Source organism: Labeo rohita, chromosome 18, assembly GCF_022985175.1.
Source record: "Labeo rohita strain BAU-BD-2019 chromosome 18, IGBB_LRoh.1.0, whole genome shotgun sequence".
NCBI lineage: Eukaryota > Metazoa > Chordata > Actinopteri > Cypriniformes > Cyprinidae > Labeo > Labeo rohita.
Window position 1 is genome coordinate 31,324,425 of NC_066886.1, and position 14,820 is coordinate 31,339,244.

Here is a 14,820-nt window from a genome sequence, read left to right on the forward strand (position 1 = left end):
CAGTGATGAGCGCAGCATTTTACTCAAAGTTGAACATTCGACTCTCGGCGTCGAGAAAAAAACACCTGAACGCTCAGCGTGAAAAACACACTCGGTGCTCGACACGCTCCTGAGGTTTTAAAAAACGCGGCATTCCCATTGAGAACAACTGAAAAAATTCTATAGCCATGGGGTAAAACGCTTTGTTGGACACACGGCACTAAGGCCAAGTGTTTTTAGCCAGCTAGAAAACGCCAGGCGCTCTGCCGAAAACGCCCAGCTGTGAGCACTTGAGAGTGCAGCATTTTTTTTTCGTTGAGATAGTAGTCTGGCAATTCGGAGACAAGCGACCTTAATTTCTTCAATGTTGTTCAGTCATATTATAAGGAGGGTGGTCAGTATTAGTCCCGCCCCTCCTCCACTAAGATTGGTTAGCTGACCAGAAAGTGACAGTGATGAGTGCAGCATTTCACTCAGAGTTGAACATTCATCAACTCACAGCGCAGAGAAAAAACGCCTGAATGCTCAACGTGAAAAAGACGCTCAGCACTTGGCACGCACCTGGGGTTTTAAAAAAACATGGTGCTACCATTGAGAACAACTAAAAAAAAATACGCCAGCCTTGAGAAAAAAAACACTTTGGTGGACACACAGCTTTAATATATTCGCTACTTTAAATAAACAAAGAAAATTGCTTCATAACATGTAAAATATTGAATGTTCAGAGAACGTAATATGACTTAATAAGATTGTTAACAAAATGTTCTAAACACATATTTTGTTATCTGGGTACTAAAATGAAATGTAACTGAGATCTCCAGTATGTCATGACCTATAAGAGCAACCGTGAGCAACAATAATGTTGTTTTTAATGTCAAAATGTGTAATTACTTTGCTATACTGCAGTGACACTACACCCCCTCACCTTTTCTCACTATGAGGGACAGTCAGCCAATGGTACGTGTTGGGCTCAGAGTTTAGATTAATTATGGTAATTTATGCAAATGCAATTTGTTTCAACAGATTAACTGTAGTAGCTCCACCTGTCGACTCACTTGCGAGACTCCTGCGGCCTGATGAAACGTTCCCTGCGCTGTGATTTCCAGAGTGCTGCTACACATCGAAACCTTCACCTCTTCTTTCCAACTCAAATTACATTTTAAAATACCACCCGACGTCCGTCCACAGACATGATTTGAAACTGTAATGATCGCCCACAATTCTCAGCTTTTTGTGAACTAAAATGATTTTCTGTGTCTCGTCTGTATTTTAAAAGTACTCACAAGATTGAAGGCTTCGAGCAAGGTTACCTGTTTTAATTACCACTTAGCTGTCGTGTCTGGAGGGAAACAGGAAGTGAGATTTAAGCAGCAGGTTTGGGGTGTGGAGCAGGTTAAAGTGAAAACTCACGCCGAGGTCAAACCTCAGGTGACAGATACTAAATCTAGCCAAGCCGCGAGCGCTTATCCGATTTTCAAGCGCTCATATGCAATCTCTGACCCTTAATCTGCAGGTTAACAGCTGCCTCTGTGCCACCGTGTGTCACTCTGTCACCGCCTAAATCTGTGCCGTACGTTTGTGTGTGTTTGTAGATCTCGGGGCGTTCAGCGGACGGACGAGAGGAGCTGTTTCGGTGAGGGAAGGCCAAGGTGTTGTGCTGATGTGTGCCCCCCCTCCTCATTCGCCAGGTGGGTACTCTCTTCCTGGTTCTGTCTCTGTCTCTGTACCCTGTTGAAAAGAGCAGCATAAAGGTCACCTGCATGCATTTTGTTTTGGATGCTGGCTGCATATGAAAACGAATCTTATATTCTAGAATCTTATAAGATGGATATTACAAGTCATATAGATTTATCTTATGTGCCAGTAGTAGATTTGTTCTGCTGCATTTCATACTTACTGTAGGTTCCATACTATGATAGTGGGCCATTTCATGCCCCATTTAAATGCAAGTACAGGTGGCGCTATGGCTAAAATGAACTATCATAGCTATGTAGCTGTTTAAATGAAGTTTAAATGATTTGTATTTTAGTTTTCTTTGGTGCACACGCTTATCCACTAGAAATATCAATTAGACAAATCAACAAAAATAGGCAACAGACAATCACATTTCAGAAGCCAATAATTCCAGCTGTGAAAGATTAATAATGAGGATATTTGGTGTGTGTCTTCAAGGTATGGACAAGAGCCTGTGTACCAAATTTTGTGACAGTTAACCACAAGGTAGTGCTATAATGGGATAATTTATATTTGTGCTTATATTGTGGAGTCTAAGTTACTCCTTGATTCAAATGTTTTAAATAAAACTTGTTAAAGATAAACAGTGATTCACAAATTACACCACCATTTAATAATTATTTAATAATATGTTTTTTTTGTTGTTGTTTTTGTTTTTTTTCATCAAGATTGTTATTTAGCATGGATGCATTAAACTAATTAAAAATGACAGTAAATATATGTATAATTTCACAAAATATTTCTATTTCAAATAAATGCTTTTATTTCTTGTTGAACATTCCATTTATGAAGGAATCCTGAAAAAAGTATCACAGTTTTTTGCACAAAGCAAACAGCATTCCTTTCAAAACACACACACAAACACACACACACACATCAAGTTTGCCATTCTATTAATAAACTATCTTTTAAATATATATTTCCAACCAGTGAGGCTTCTATTTTAATTGCATTGTTCTGTTAACTCAGATTACATGGGTCCAATTTTTTTTCTTTACAGAACTGTATATTGCACATCAATATCAGTTACTTGGTTTTCATTGTCTAGCATTTCGCCTATAACATGGAAAAATAAACTACTTGTTACTGGAACCAATCTTAGTGTTAAAGGGGTCATCGGATGCCCATTTTCCACAAGTTAACATGATTCTTTAGGGTTTTAATGAAAAGTCTATAACGTACTTTGGTTAAAATTTCTCAATGGTAGTGTAAAAAATACCCTTTTTACCTTGTCAAAATCAGCTCTGCACAAATTAAGCCCATTCTGTTGCATGCTCCTTTAAATGCAGATGAGCTCTGCTCACCCCGCCCCTGTCTTCTGTGGAGTGACTTGCTTACTTTAGCTGCATTTAGCCGCGTTTAGCAGCTAAACTTGCAAACTAGCACGTTATTAGGAAAGGCGATTGCACAGATTCATAAAAAAAACCCTTTTACTCACTTCTGCTGTAAGTGAAGCTGGATCACGAATGATTCGCACAAACATAGATGGATATATATGTAGATCGGGAGGTGCATTCCCTTCACAAACAAACATAATCCACTGCATCTTCAGCAGATGTCTGGAGTAAATGTCGACCACTATGTTCATTATCACATCCAACAACAGAACACCTCAATTACTTAGGAGCCATTCTTGTCTACGTCCCTGCTCTGGCATCGAAACAATGGCGATCGGACTGTTACAGCTCATTCAGGGCGGGTCTAACGTAAGACGGCAGTGTCAATCAAACTCGTGGGAGCGGCCGCTGTCGGTGGGACATCACACAGACAAGAAGCTGAGAATGGCTTGATTTGAAAAAGGGGGAATTATTTTTACAGATTAATCAAAAACCACTGGGTGGATTATTGTCATTATAGGGTAGATGTGTACACACACTGCCAACACACATTTATGTTCAAACAAACATGTAAAAGTGAACTTTGCATCCGATGACCCTTTAAGTTCAAGCTGTACCAGCATAAACCAATCTGGTCTGTTGCTGATCTAAACTGGTCTTTTCAATAGGTTAGTCTCACCCTTCTCTCTTCAGTCATTTTATCAGTCTCTGCTTGTCTTCTTCCAGTCCCTGTAATTGCAGGTTAAATGAAGTCGGATGCAGTGAGACAAAGAGAATGGGAAGAGAAGGATACAGACAGGGCAGTTGAACGAGCACTATCAGATGAAAGGCTTGTGGTGAGATGGCCATTTTTAGAACATTTTGTTCTCCCAGAGACCCAGAGTAACCTCATCCAGCTTCTTCTCTTCCTGTCTGCTCAGTCCCTTAACAAAGGAGACTGGGATTTAAAGGGATAGTTCACTTAAAACATCTCATTAGCCACTCCCAGCTTGTATTAAATCTGTATGCTGTTATCTGTCATGCATTGAAATGCATTGGAATTTAAATGGTGTAGGATTTGCTTTCAAACATTTTTCACTCAGAAATTGGTACAGTGAGAAAAAAGTGTTTTTTTTTTATTATTATTATTAATAATTTATTTTATTTTTAGAATTACTAAAATAGTATTGATAAGAAAATGTACTTAATTGTACAAGAACAAATACTATCAATAAGAAAAATACTACCTTCAAAAATATTTTTTTCTTTTTTTTTTTTTTTTTTCACAGCACAGTACATTTCAAAAAGAAAAAAACAGCAAGTATTTAGAAAACATATTCTATTTATTTATTTATTTATTTTTCTGTGTGATACATTTCATGGTAATGGATGTCAAGTTCAAAAAAGGATAAAATGCACTATAAAAAGACTAAAAAAATATGACTTTTCACAACATAATTAATTTTATGATGAACTATCCATATAAAGTTGGAAACTTTAGTACAGCGGTAACTTCCAAAGCACTTGGCATCTTGACTGTCGCATCTTTCCAAACCACGTTGGACCATGTCCAGATATGAGATTGCAAACAGACAGAGGTCATTATTGCACTATACAAGCGTGAGCATGACCATTACTGTTTACACCACGATAAGGAGCCAAAAGAGAGCTTCAGCGATATTAGCGCAGGTCAAAATTCACCACACACTCCATTCTGAACGAGATAAATCCCAGCCTGTGCTGACACAGTTTCGGCTTAGTCCTTATCTCCTTCCACCCCTCCGCTCGTCGGATATCTTTATGTTTGGTGGATATCATCGGCAGTTCTGTTTCACTTAGATCAGCCCGGCTGTCCTTTGCATGTGTCATTTGATAATCACAGTGCTATTATTTTATAACTCTGCAGCTCTCAAATGTAAAGTGTGATTGATTTCTGTTGTCCCCTCCCGGGTGAACTTTGAGAAGGAGCAGTGTTTGATGCATCCGTCCAGCTCCTGTACACAGAGCTGTTAGTTCTCATTCAGGACAGTAGCGATGAATAACATCAGAGGACTTTGCCAGAGTGATTTGCATCATAACTGACTGGGCTTCCTGTTCCATATGGGAAATTACGGTCCCTGTGTGTCAACCTATCCGTCTCCAACTGGTCGATGCAGTGTGTTTCCAGACAAGCATTAGCATCAAGGCTCAAATTTACCAGATCATTAGAAATGAAAAGAAATCGCACTCTGACTATTATTTCACGCAGACACAGGCAGCATGAGGGAGCGCTTTAGTGGCCTGTCTCAAATCTCCTTTGAAGAAAGGAGGAGATCCCTGTATGTGTATATACACATATATGATGAAATTATGGTTTATTTGTATGTTTTTTAAAAGAAGTCTCATTGTGTCTGTTTTAAAGAGTTCACTTAAAGGGGTCATCGGATGCCCATTTTCCACAAATTGATATGATTCTTTAGGGTCCTAATGAAAAGTCTATAATATACTTTGATTAAAAATTCTCAATTGTTGCGTAAAACAACACTCTTTTTTACCTTGTCAAAACGAGCTCTGCAAAAATCAACCCATTCTGATGGATTGTTCCTTTAAATGCAAATGAGCTGGCTCGCCCCGCCCCTCTCTTCTCTCTGTGGAGTGACGTGCTGTGCTCTGAGAGATTGTTTACTTTAGCTGCATTTAGTGCGTTTAGCCGCGAAACTTGCTAACTAGCACGTTATTAGGAAAGGTGATTGCAGAGATTCATAAAAATAATCCACTGCAGCTTCAGCGACTCAGATGTCGGGAGTAAATGACGACCACTATGTTCATTATTACATCCAGCAACACAACACCTCAATCGCTCAATCAGAGATATTCTTGTCTAACTTACATCCCTGCTCCGGCATCGAAACAATGGCGCTCTGACTGTTACAGCTGATTTAGGGCAGGTCTGAGGTAAGACGCTCATGTCAATCAACTATCGTAGGAGCGGCATCTGAGAATGGCTCGATTTGAAAAAGGGAATATTATTTTTACAGATTAATTAAAAACCACTGCATGGATTTTTATCATTATAGGGTAGATTTGTACATACACTGCCAGCACACATTAATGTTTAAACAACATGTAAAAGTGAACTTTGCATCCGATGACCCCTTTAAAAAAAAAAAAAAAAACTCATTTCACTCATTTCTTTTCTTTTTTTCTTTTTAAATTTCAAAAACAGTTACAAATAAATGACAATTAACACATTGAATATTTAAATTTGAAAGACTAAAATAGTATTAATAAAAAAAAAAAAAAAAGACTGGGCTTCCTGTTCCATATTATTGTTTATTTGTATGCTTTTTGATAAAAGAAAATACAGTAAAAACATTATTATTATTATTATTATTATTATTATTATCATGAGATAGTAATGATATGTAATGCCAAGCCAGCAGAGGGAGCCCTCACCTGAGTACTGACTGTGTTCCTCTCCCTCTGCTTCCCCACTCACTTCCTGTTTGGTGGCTTTTTAAGCCAGAGACTGAGCACATGGCCTTGCGAAGTATTGCCAGTTATTCTGTCTTACTGAGCGTTTCTCTTGTTATTTTTGATCTGCCTTTCGTGTATCAGTTTCTGCCTGTTTTCTGGACTACTGTTTATTTGGATTCTCCCTCGTGTTTTGACTGCCTGATTGGACTGTTTATTGTGTTTGGACCCTCTGCCTGCCTACTCACCCTCGTCTTTCGGATACCCCTTTGTACGGTGACGGATCGGACTGTTACTCTGGTTTTGACCCCTTTGCCTGTATTTACGTTACTGTTTGCTGGAACCCCCTTGAATAAAACTTCTGCAAATGGATTCTGATTCAGCCTCAGCGCCATCCTTACAGAATACTTCGCCTACGATGAATCCAGCGGAAGTTTCAAGCTTGCAAGCGGCGTTTGCATACCAAAGTGAGCTATTAAAGGGATACCAGGAACAACTTGCAAATCTTCAGTCAGTCAACGAGCACCTGACGCATTACATCAGATCTCTCCCCCCACCAACGCCAAAGACGGTAAGCTTTGCTCTTCCCGATAAATTTGATGGGTCCACTGAGCAGTGTAGAGGCTTTCTTCGTCAAGTTAAAATCTATTTTGACCACCAAGGGGATAAGTTTGAATCTGAGGAGAAAAAGTGTGCATTTCTTATGACGTTACTGACTGGTAGAGCCATTGATTGGGCAGCAGCAGTTTGGGACACAGACCCGCGATTAAGAACCTCCATAGATTATTTCATTCAACAACTTCGCGAGGTGTTTGAATATCCTGCTGGGGGAAAGAACATAGCAACGCAGCTCCTGCAAATTTCACAAGGTTCTCGCACTGCCGCTGATTATGCTGTAGAATTTAGAACACTTGCTGCTCAAAGTGGATTTAATGACGTTTCCCTCAAAGCCATCTTCCAACAAAGCCTCAACCTAGAACTCCAGTCTGAACTAGTTTGTAAAGGGGAGGATCTATCATTTTCTGATTTTGTAACGCTCACTATCAAGATTGACAACCTGATGAGACAAACACCCAAACGAAGAAGCTACAGGGGAGGTCGTCACGAATCAATAACTACTGCCTTGAGTTCACCACCAGCCGAGTCTACCTCAAGCAGTGAACCCATGCAACTCGGCGTTTCCAGATTGTCAGAAGAGGAAAGAGCAAGACGTCGTCAGCTCAGGTTGTGCTTTTACTGCGGGGAGACAGGCCACCACAGCATTGGATGTCCTCACAAACCTCAAGCAGCCCAGAGGGTGAATATAGAACACTTTTCTCTGTTAAAAAATAAATCGTTCCTACTTCCTGTTGCCATTAAGACTGAAAACACCTCTCTTGCATTGACAGCGATGATCGACTCCGGGGCTGCCCTCAACCTTATCAGCAAAAGCATCGTCGAAAAATATAATCTACCCACTCAACCCTGTACTCCCCCGATCAAGATCAAAGCCATCGATGACGCACTCATTGGAGAAGGAATAAAACAACAGACCAAAACTCTTACCCTGATTGTTGGCTTGTTCCATCAGGAATCCATTACCTTGTATGTAGTCAACTCCCTTCGACATGAAATCATCCTCGGACACCCCTGGCTAGCAATACATGACCCTGACATCTCCTGGCATCATGGTGAACTACTTCAATGGTCCCTGTTTTGCATTAATCACTGTTTTACTGCACAACCCTTGCCCTGTCTAACAACCAGCATTGAAAGCCCAGAGACCCTTAAAACTGTCAACATACCCTCATGTTACGATGATCTTTCAGAAGTATTCAGCAAGACCAAGGCCACACAGCTACCACCCCACCGACCGTGGGACTGCGCAATCGATCTTCTTCCCAATGCCATGCCACCCAAAAGTAAAGTTTATCCTCTATCCAGAACAGAAAACCAAGCCATGGAGGAATACATCAAAGAAGCCCTGAGCTCAGGCTTCATCCGTCCCTCCACCTCACCAGCTGCAGCAGGCTTTTTCTTCGTAGAGAAGAAGGATGGAGGACTAAGACCATGCATAGACTACAGAGGACTCAACAATGTGACAGTCAAATTCCGCTACCCCCTTCCCTTAGTTCCCTCTGCCTTAGAGCAGCTTCGTGAGGCCACCATTTACACCAAGCTTGACCTGCGGAGTGCCTATAATCTGATCAGGATTAAGGAAGGAGATGAGTGGAAAACTGCATTCCTCACCACTAGGGGGCACTATGAATATCTGGTCATGCCCTATGGACTTGCTAACTCACCAGCTGTCTTTCAATCTTTCATAAATGAAGTCTTTCGTGACCTGCTTAACAAGTACGTAATAGCCTACATAGACGACATCCTAATCTACTCCAAATCAGAAGTGGAACATGTTGATCATGTACGAACTGTTCTCTCACGATTGTTGGAAAACCAGCTGTACATCAAGGCGGAAAAGTGTGAATTTCATGTGAAACAAACATCATTTCTGGGGTACAATATCAGTCACGAGGGAGTAAAGATGGACGAGACAAAGGTAAAGGCAGTCACCGAATGGCCTCAACCAAACACAGTTAAGGAACTTCAACGGTTTCTGGGCTTCGCAAACTTCTACCGGCGCTTTATCCGTAACTACAGCATGGTCTCCGCCCCTCTGACTACCCTCCTCAAGGGGAAACCATCGAAATTAAGGTGGACAGAAGAAGCCAGCCATGCTTTTGCAACCTTGAAAGAAAGATTCACCACAGCACCCATCCTGAAACATCCTGACCCTGACTTGCCCTTCACAGTGGAAGTTGATGCCTCAGACTGTGGGATAGGAGCTGTACTTTCTCAACGTCACGGCCAACCGGGCAAGTTATTCCCATGTGCATTCTTCTCAAGAAAGCTAACAGCAGCAGAACGTAATTATGATGTGGGAAACAAAGAACTTCTCTCTATGAAAGCCGCCATTGAAGAGTGGAGACACTGGCTAGAAGGAGCAGTTCATCCGTTCCAAGTCATTACAGATCATAAAAATCTGGAGTATATCAGGAGTGCCAAACGTCTCAACCCACGCCAAGCTCGCTGGTCCCTATTTTTCACACGTTTCCAGTTCACAGTCACGTATAGACCAGGCAGTAAAAACAACAAGGCAGACGCACTGTCCAGACGTTATGATCCCCCCACCGAAAATCTCCCACCAGAACCCATTCTTCCTTCCTCCATAATCATTGCTCCGGTAACTTGGGACATCATGGAAGAGTTACAACGGGAACAACAACACAACCCAACTCCTAACAACTGCCCCCCAAACAAGCAGTATGTACCACATAACCTACGTCAACGAATCATGCAGTGGGTCCATACATCCATCAGTACAGGCCATCCAGGTATTTCTCGTACTCTCCGTCTACTTCAAAACTCATTCTGGTGGCCCTCCATGACAAAGGACATTACCACTTATGTAAAATCATGTCAAGTATGTGCACAATCCAAAACACCTAAAGAACTACCCTCAGGTCTCCTCCAGCCATTGCCCATCCCACAACGCCCCTGGTCCCATCTCTCCATCGACTTTGTAACTGATCTACCTCCCTCCGATGGCTTCACTACCATTCTGGTTATTATCGACAGATTCTCCAAGTCTTGTCGTCTGTTACCACTCAAGGGTCTACCCACGTCAATGGAGACAGCTCTAGCCTTATTCAATCATGTTTTCCGAGTTTATGGACTTCCTGAAGACATTATCAGCGATCGAGGCACACAATTTACCTCTCAAGTCTGGAAGGCCTTTTGCAAACATCTGGACATTAATGTTAGTCTAACATCAGGATATCACCCTCAGTCGAATGGCCAAGTAGAACGCCTTAACCAAGAGATCGGCAGATACCTGCGTACCTACTGCAGCCGTGAACAGCATAGATGGTCAGAATTCTTGCCCTGGGCAGAATATGCCCAAAATTCCATCACCCACACATCTACAGGTCTAACCCCCTTCCAGTGCGTCCTGGGGTTCCAACCCCCTTTGTTCCCGTGGTCTGGTGAACCTTCTTCGGTCCCAGCTGTGGACGATTGGATTCGACGTAGTGAGAGAGTGTGGGACAGCGCACACGTCCGCCTCCAGCGAGCCGTAAGGACACAGGAGATCCAGGCTAACAGGCGGCGTCGCCCACATCCTCCCTACCAACCAGGACAACGGGTCTGGCTCTCCACAAGGGACATCAAGTTGCGGCTGCCTAGCAGGAAGCTCTGCCCAAGGTATGTTGGCCCTTTTAAAATTCTCAAAAGAATAAATGAGGTCACTTACCAGTTGGAGCTTCCTGCTAACTATCGCATCTCTCCATCCTTTCATGTTTCCCTCCTCAAACCGGTCCACCCGGATGCTGACCCCGGAGCTGAGGTCCAAGAGCCACCACCACCTTTGGATATTGACGGTACTCCCGCTTATAAGGTGAATGTGTTGCTGGACTCAAGAAGGAGAGGGGGTCAGCTCCAATATCTGGTGGACTGGGAGGGCTATGGACCTGAGGAGAGATCCTGGGTAGCCGCCCGTGATATTCTGGATCCCTCTCTCATCGAGGAATTTCACAGAGCCAGACCCGATCGACCAGCACCACGACCACGGGGACGCCCACGTCGAGCTCCAGGAGGCGCTCCTAGGGGGGGGGATTCTGTAATGCCAAGCCAGCAGAGGGAGCCCTCACCTGAGTACTGACTGTGTTCCTCTCCCTCTGCTTCCCCACTCACTTCCTGTTTGGTGGCTTTTTAAGCCAGAGACTGAGCACATGGCCTTGCGAAGTATTGCCAGTTATTCTGTCTTACTGAGCGTTTCTCTTGTTATTTTTGATCTGCCTTTCGTGTATCAGTTTCTGCCTGTTTTCTGGACTACTGTTTATTTGGATTCTCCCTCGTGTTTTGACTGCCTGATTGGACTGTTTATTGTGTTTGGACCCTCTGCCTGCCTACTCACCCTCGTCTTTCGGATACCCCTTTGTACGGTGACGGATCGGACTGTTACTCTGGTTTTGACCCCTTTGCCTGTATTTACGTTACTGTTTGCTGGAACCCCCTTGAATAAAACTTCTGCAAATGGATTCTGATTCAGCCTCAGCGCCATCCTTACATGATAGTAATTTGTCTGTGATAGCAAAGCTGAATTTTCATTTGATTTGGTGCTAAAAAAAAAAAACAAGTTTATTTATTTGCTTGTTTGTTCATTTGTTTATATGATGTATTATTTGGAATAGAATTTATCTGTAACAATGTAACAAGTCTTTACTGTCACTTTTTTTTTTTTTTTAAATCAGTGTTATGCATCCTTGCCAAATAGAAGTATTAATTTCTTTCACAAGTCTTACTGATATAATGACTATTTTAAAGTATGTAGCTAAAGTTTTCTACATAACCAATGTCCATTATTTAAGCATTAGGTTTTATAATAATATATTTAATTTCAGAAAAAAATAAACATAAAAATTATTTTAAAAAAACAATTCAGAGTGTTTTACTGCTACTGTATGGTAATATGTTATGGTAAATGAGTTCTTGCTTTTTAAGAGTGCGTAGGAGGCAGAGCTGTTGCATCGTACTAAGTGCCCGGCAAATGAAGGAACCGAGCAAAGAATTTACATGAGACAAGGCTGTTTTTAGTGTATTGATTTTCTGCAATTGTTTGACTAGCACAGAAAGCTGATGTGAAGAAAATTAACATCACACATTGGCTACGAGGTCACAGAATGATTTGTCTTTAAATGCCAATACTGATTTCCCATCAGGCTCAGAGCGGCACCAGGCTTTAGGAATCTGATGAGATCAACACATAAGCAAACATTGAGCAACAGCAAGAAATCTGTTGTGAACTATGATGTAAAATGTTGAATGCTGTATCAAAAGTTTGGACTGAATATATGTTTGTTGTGATCTCTGAAAATGTTTCCTATGCTTGCCAGTTTTGTAGATAAATGTAAATGATTAAGTATTATTATTAGTAAATTGCATATAAGTGAATTTATTTACAAAACTAAAAAAGTAAGTAGGTAAGTAAATTATTAAGCAAGCGTATGAATTAGAACTGACAGTGAACGAAGAGCAGCCAATAAGCATGCAGATTAATTTGATTTATTTTAACTTTTTATTTGAACATTTTTTTTACATTAGCACATACTGCAGACCTGTACTAACATCATTCGGTTATGAGCTGGAACTATTAAATGTTTGCTTGGAGGATTAACAGTTTGGATTTGATATGAGTGAAATGGGAAGAACTGCAGGGAATTTATTTTAGGACTCGTAGGATGGCTTTGAGGTTAATTTGTCTTTCATTTGCCTGAATTGCTCGTAGGAGGTTTCATCCACATTTATATGGCTAGATGACTTTAAAACTGAAAGTAATTGAAAATAATTTCAGACCACTGAGATGTAAACAGGATATTACTCTCAATACGATCGCTGTTGCTTTACCACTCAAAGTGTAGAGGAGGTGTTGTTGGTTCCTGACCTTGATGAATGCGTGAAGTGCTGACGTTACACTAAAAATAAAAAATAAAAAATGACTGTGTACTTTTATCTTTGCTCCATTTAGTGCCGTTTCAGGTTCTTCTGGGAATTTTTTAACAGTATGTGGTTGGAAGTCGTATTTATGACATGTTGTATGATTTTGGCTGGACACTGCTGGACATTGCAGAGCTATAGTAAAAATAAAAGGAAGTGTAAATGTTCATTATCTGTGTAACGCTTATTGTCACAATGCCACAGAGAATGATGGGAAATAGTTAAGCCACAAGCCTGGCAAAATGAGTTCTGCCAAGATTGATCACTTTTTGTCACTAACAGCACACAGACTGGGCTCAAACTTGACTCTGAAAATGGAATTATGATCAATACCAGTTTGAATCCACAATGATTCCTTAAACGGGTCATCGGATGCTAAGTTCACTTTTACATGCTGTTTAAACATTAATGTGTGTTGGCAGTGTATGTAGACATCTGCCCTATAATGATAAAAATCCATGCAGTGGTTTTTAATTAATCTGTAAAAATAATATGCCCTTTTTCAAATCGAGCCGTTCTCAGATGCCTGTCGTTGTTGCGTCACACCGACAGAGGCCGCTCCCACAATAGTTGATTGACATGAGCATCTTACCTCAGATCCGTTATAACAGTCCGACCTCCATGTTATGATGCCAGAACAGGGATGTAAGTTAGACAAGAATTGAGCAATTGAGGTGTTGTGTTGCTGGATGTAATAATGAACATAGTGGTCGTCATTTACTCCCGACATCTGAGCTGCTGAACATGCAGTGGATTATGTTTGTTTGTGAATTAAATTCGGCTCCCGATCTACATATATCCGTCTATGTTCGCGCAAATCATTTGTGATCCAGCTTCACTTACAGCAGAAGTATAAGGGTTTTTTATGAATCTTTGCGATCGTCTTTCCTAATAACGTGCTAGTTAGCAAGTTTAGCAGCTAAAGTAATGCGGATAAATGCGGCTAAAGTAAACAAGCTTGTCTCTCCACAGAGAGAAGAGAGGGGCGGGGGCGAGCAGAGCTCAGTTGCATTTAAAGCAGCCTCGACCAGAATGGGATGATTTTTGCAGAGCTGATTTTGGCAAGGTAAAAAGGGTGTTGTTTTACACTACCAATTTTTAACCAAAGTATATTACAGACTTTTCATTAAGACACTAAAGAATCATATCAACTTGTGGAAAATGGGCGTCTGATGACCCCTTTTAATCTCATGCACACAGAAAGTCAAAGCTCAAAGCTTTACTTATTATTATTCCATCATGACAAAAGTGCAGGTGACCAACTTAGTACAAATGTGAATTTAAGTGTGATTCTAAAGCACAGACCTTACTGAGGGTGGCCTCATATTTAATTTCTGACAGGATTAAACGCAAGGCTGTGAGGAGTAGAAGTACAGAGTGTTCAATTCTTATTCTAAGAACATTCTGCTCATGTCCCATTAAGTTATGAAAAAGGTATTTCTGAATGTTCAAAATGATTTTTAAATGTTTTAAAATAGTAGTAGTATATTTTATTGTCCTCAGAGGGAACTACATGAACTACAAGTTGCTGCATAGACATACAATCAGAGGTTGCGCTAGACTTTAAAGGGGTCATCAGATGCCCATTTTCCACAAGTTGATATATGATTCTTTAGGGTCTTAATGGAAAGTCTCTAATATACTTTAATTAAAAATTCTCAATGGTTTTGTAAAACAACACCCTTTTTACCTTGTCAAAATGAGCTCTGCAAAAATCATCTCATTCTAAGGGGCTGTTCCTTTAAATGTAAATGAGCTCTGCTCGCCCCGCCCCTCTCTTCTCTCTGTGGAATGACGATCTTGTTTA

At 41.0% G+C, this 14,820-nt stretch overlaps 1 protein-coding gene across 1 annotated transcript in view; it reads left to right on the forward strand.

Moving 5' to 3' along the window:
• Nucleotides 1-14,820, forward strand: part of cntn5 (contactin 5) — a 316,602-nt gene that overhangs the window by 190,989 nt on the left and 110,793 nt on the right. The window contains 1 exon segment of the mRNA XM_051135268.1: nucleotides 1,572-1,667. Within this exon segment, the coding sequence (XP_050991225.1) occupies nucleotides 1,572-1,667 (96 nt within the window).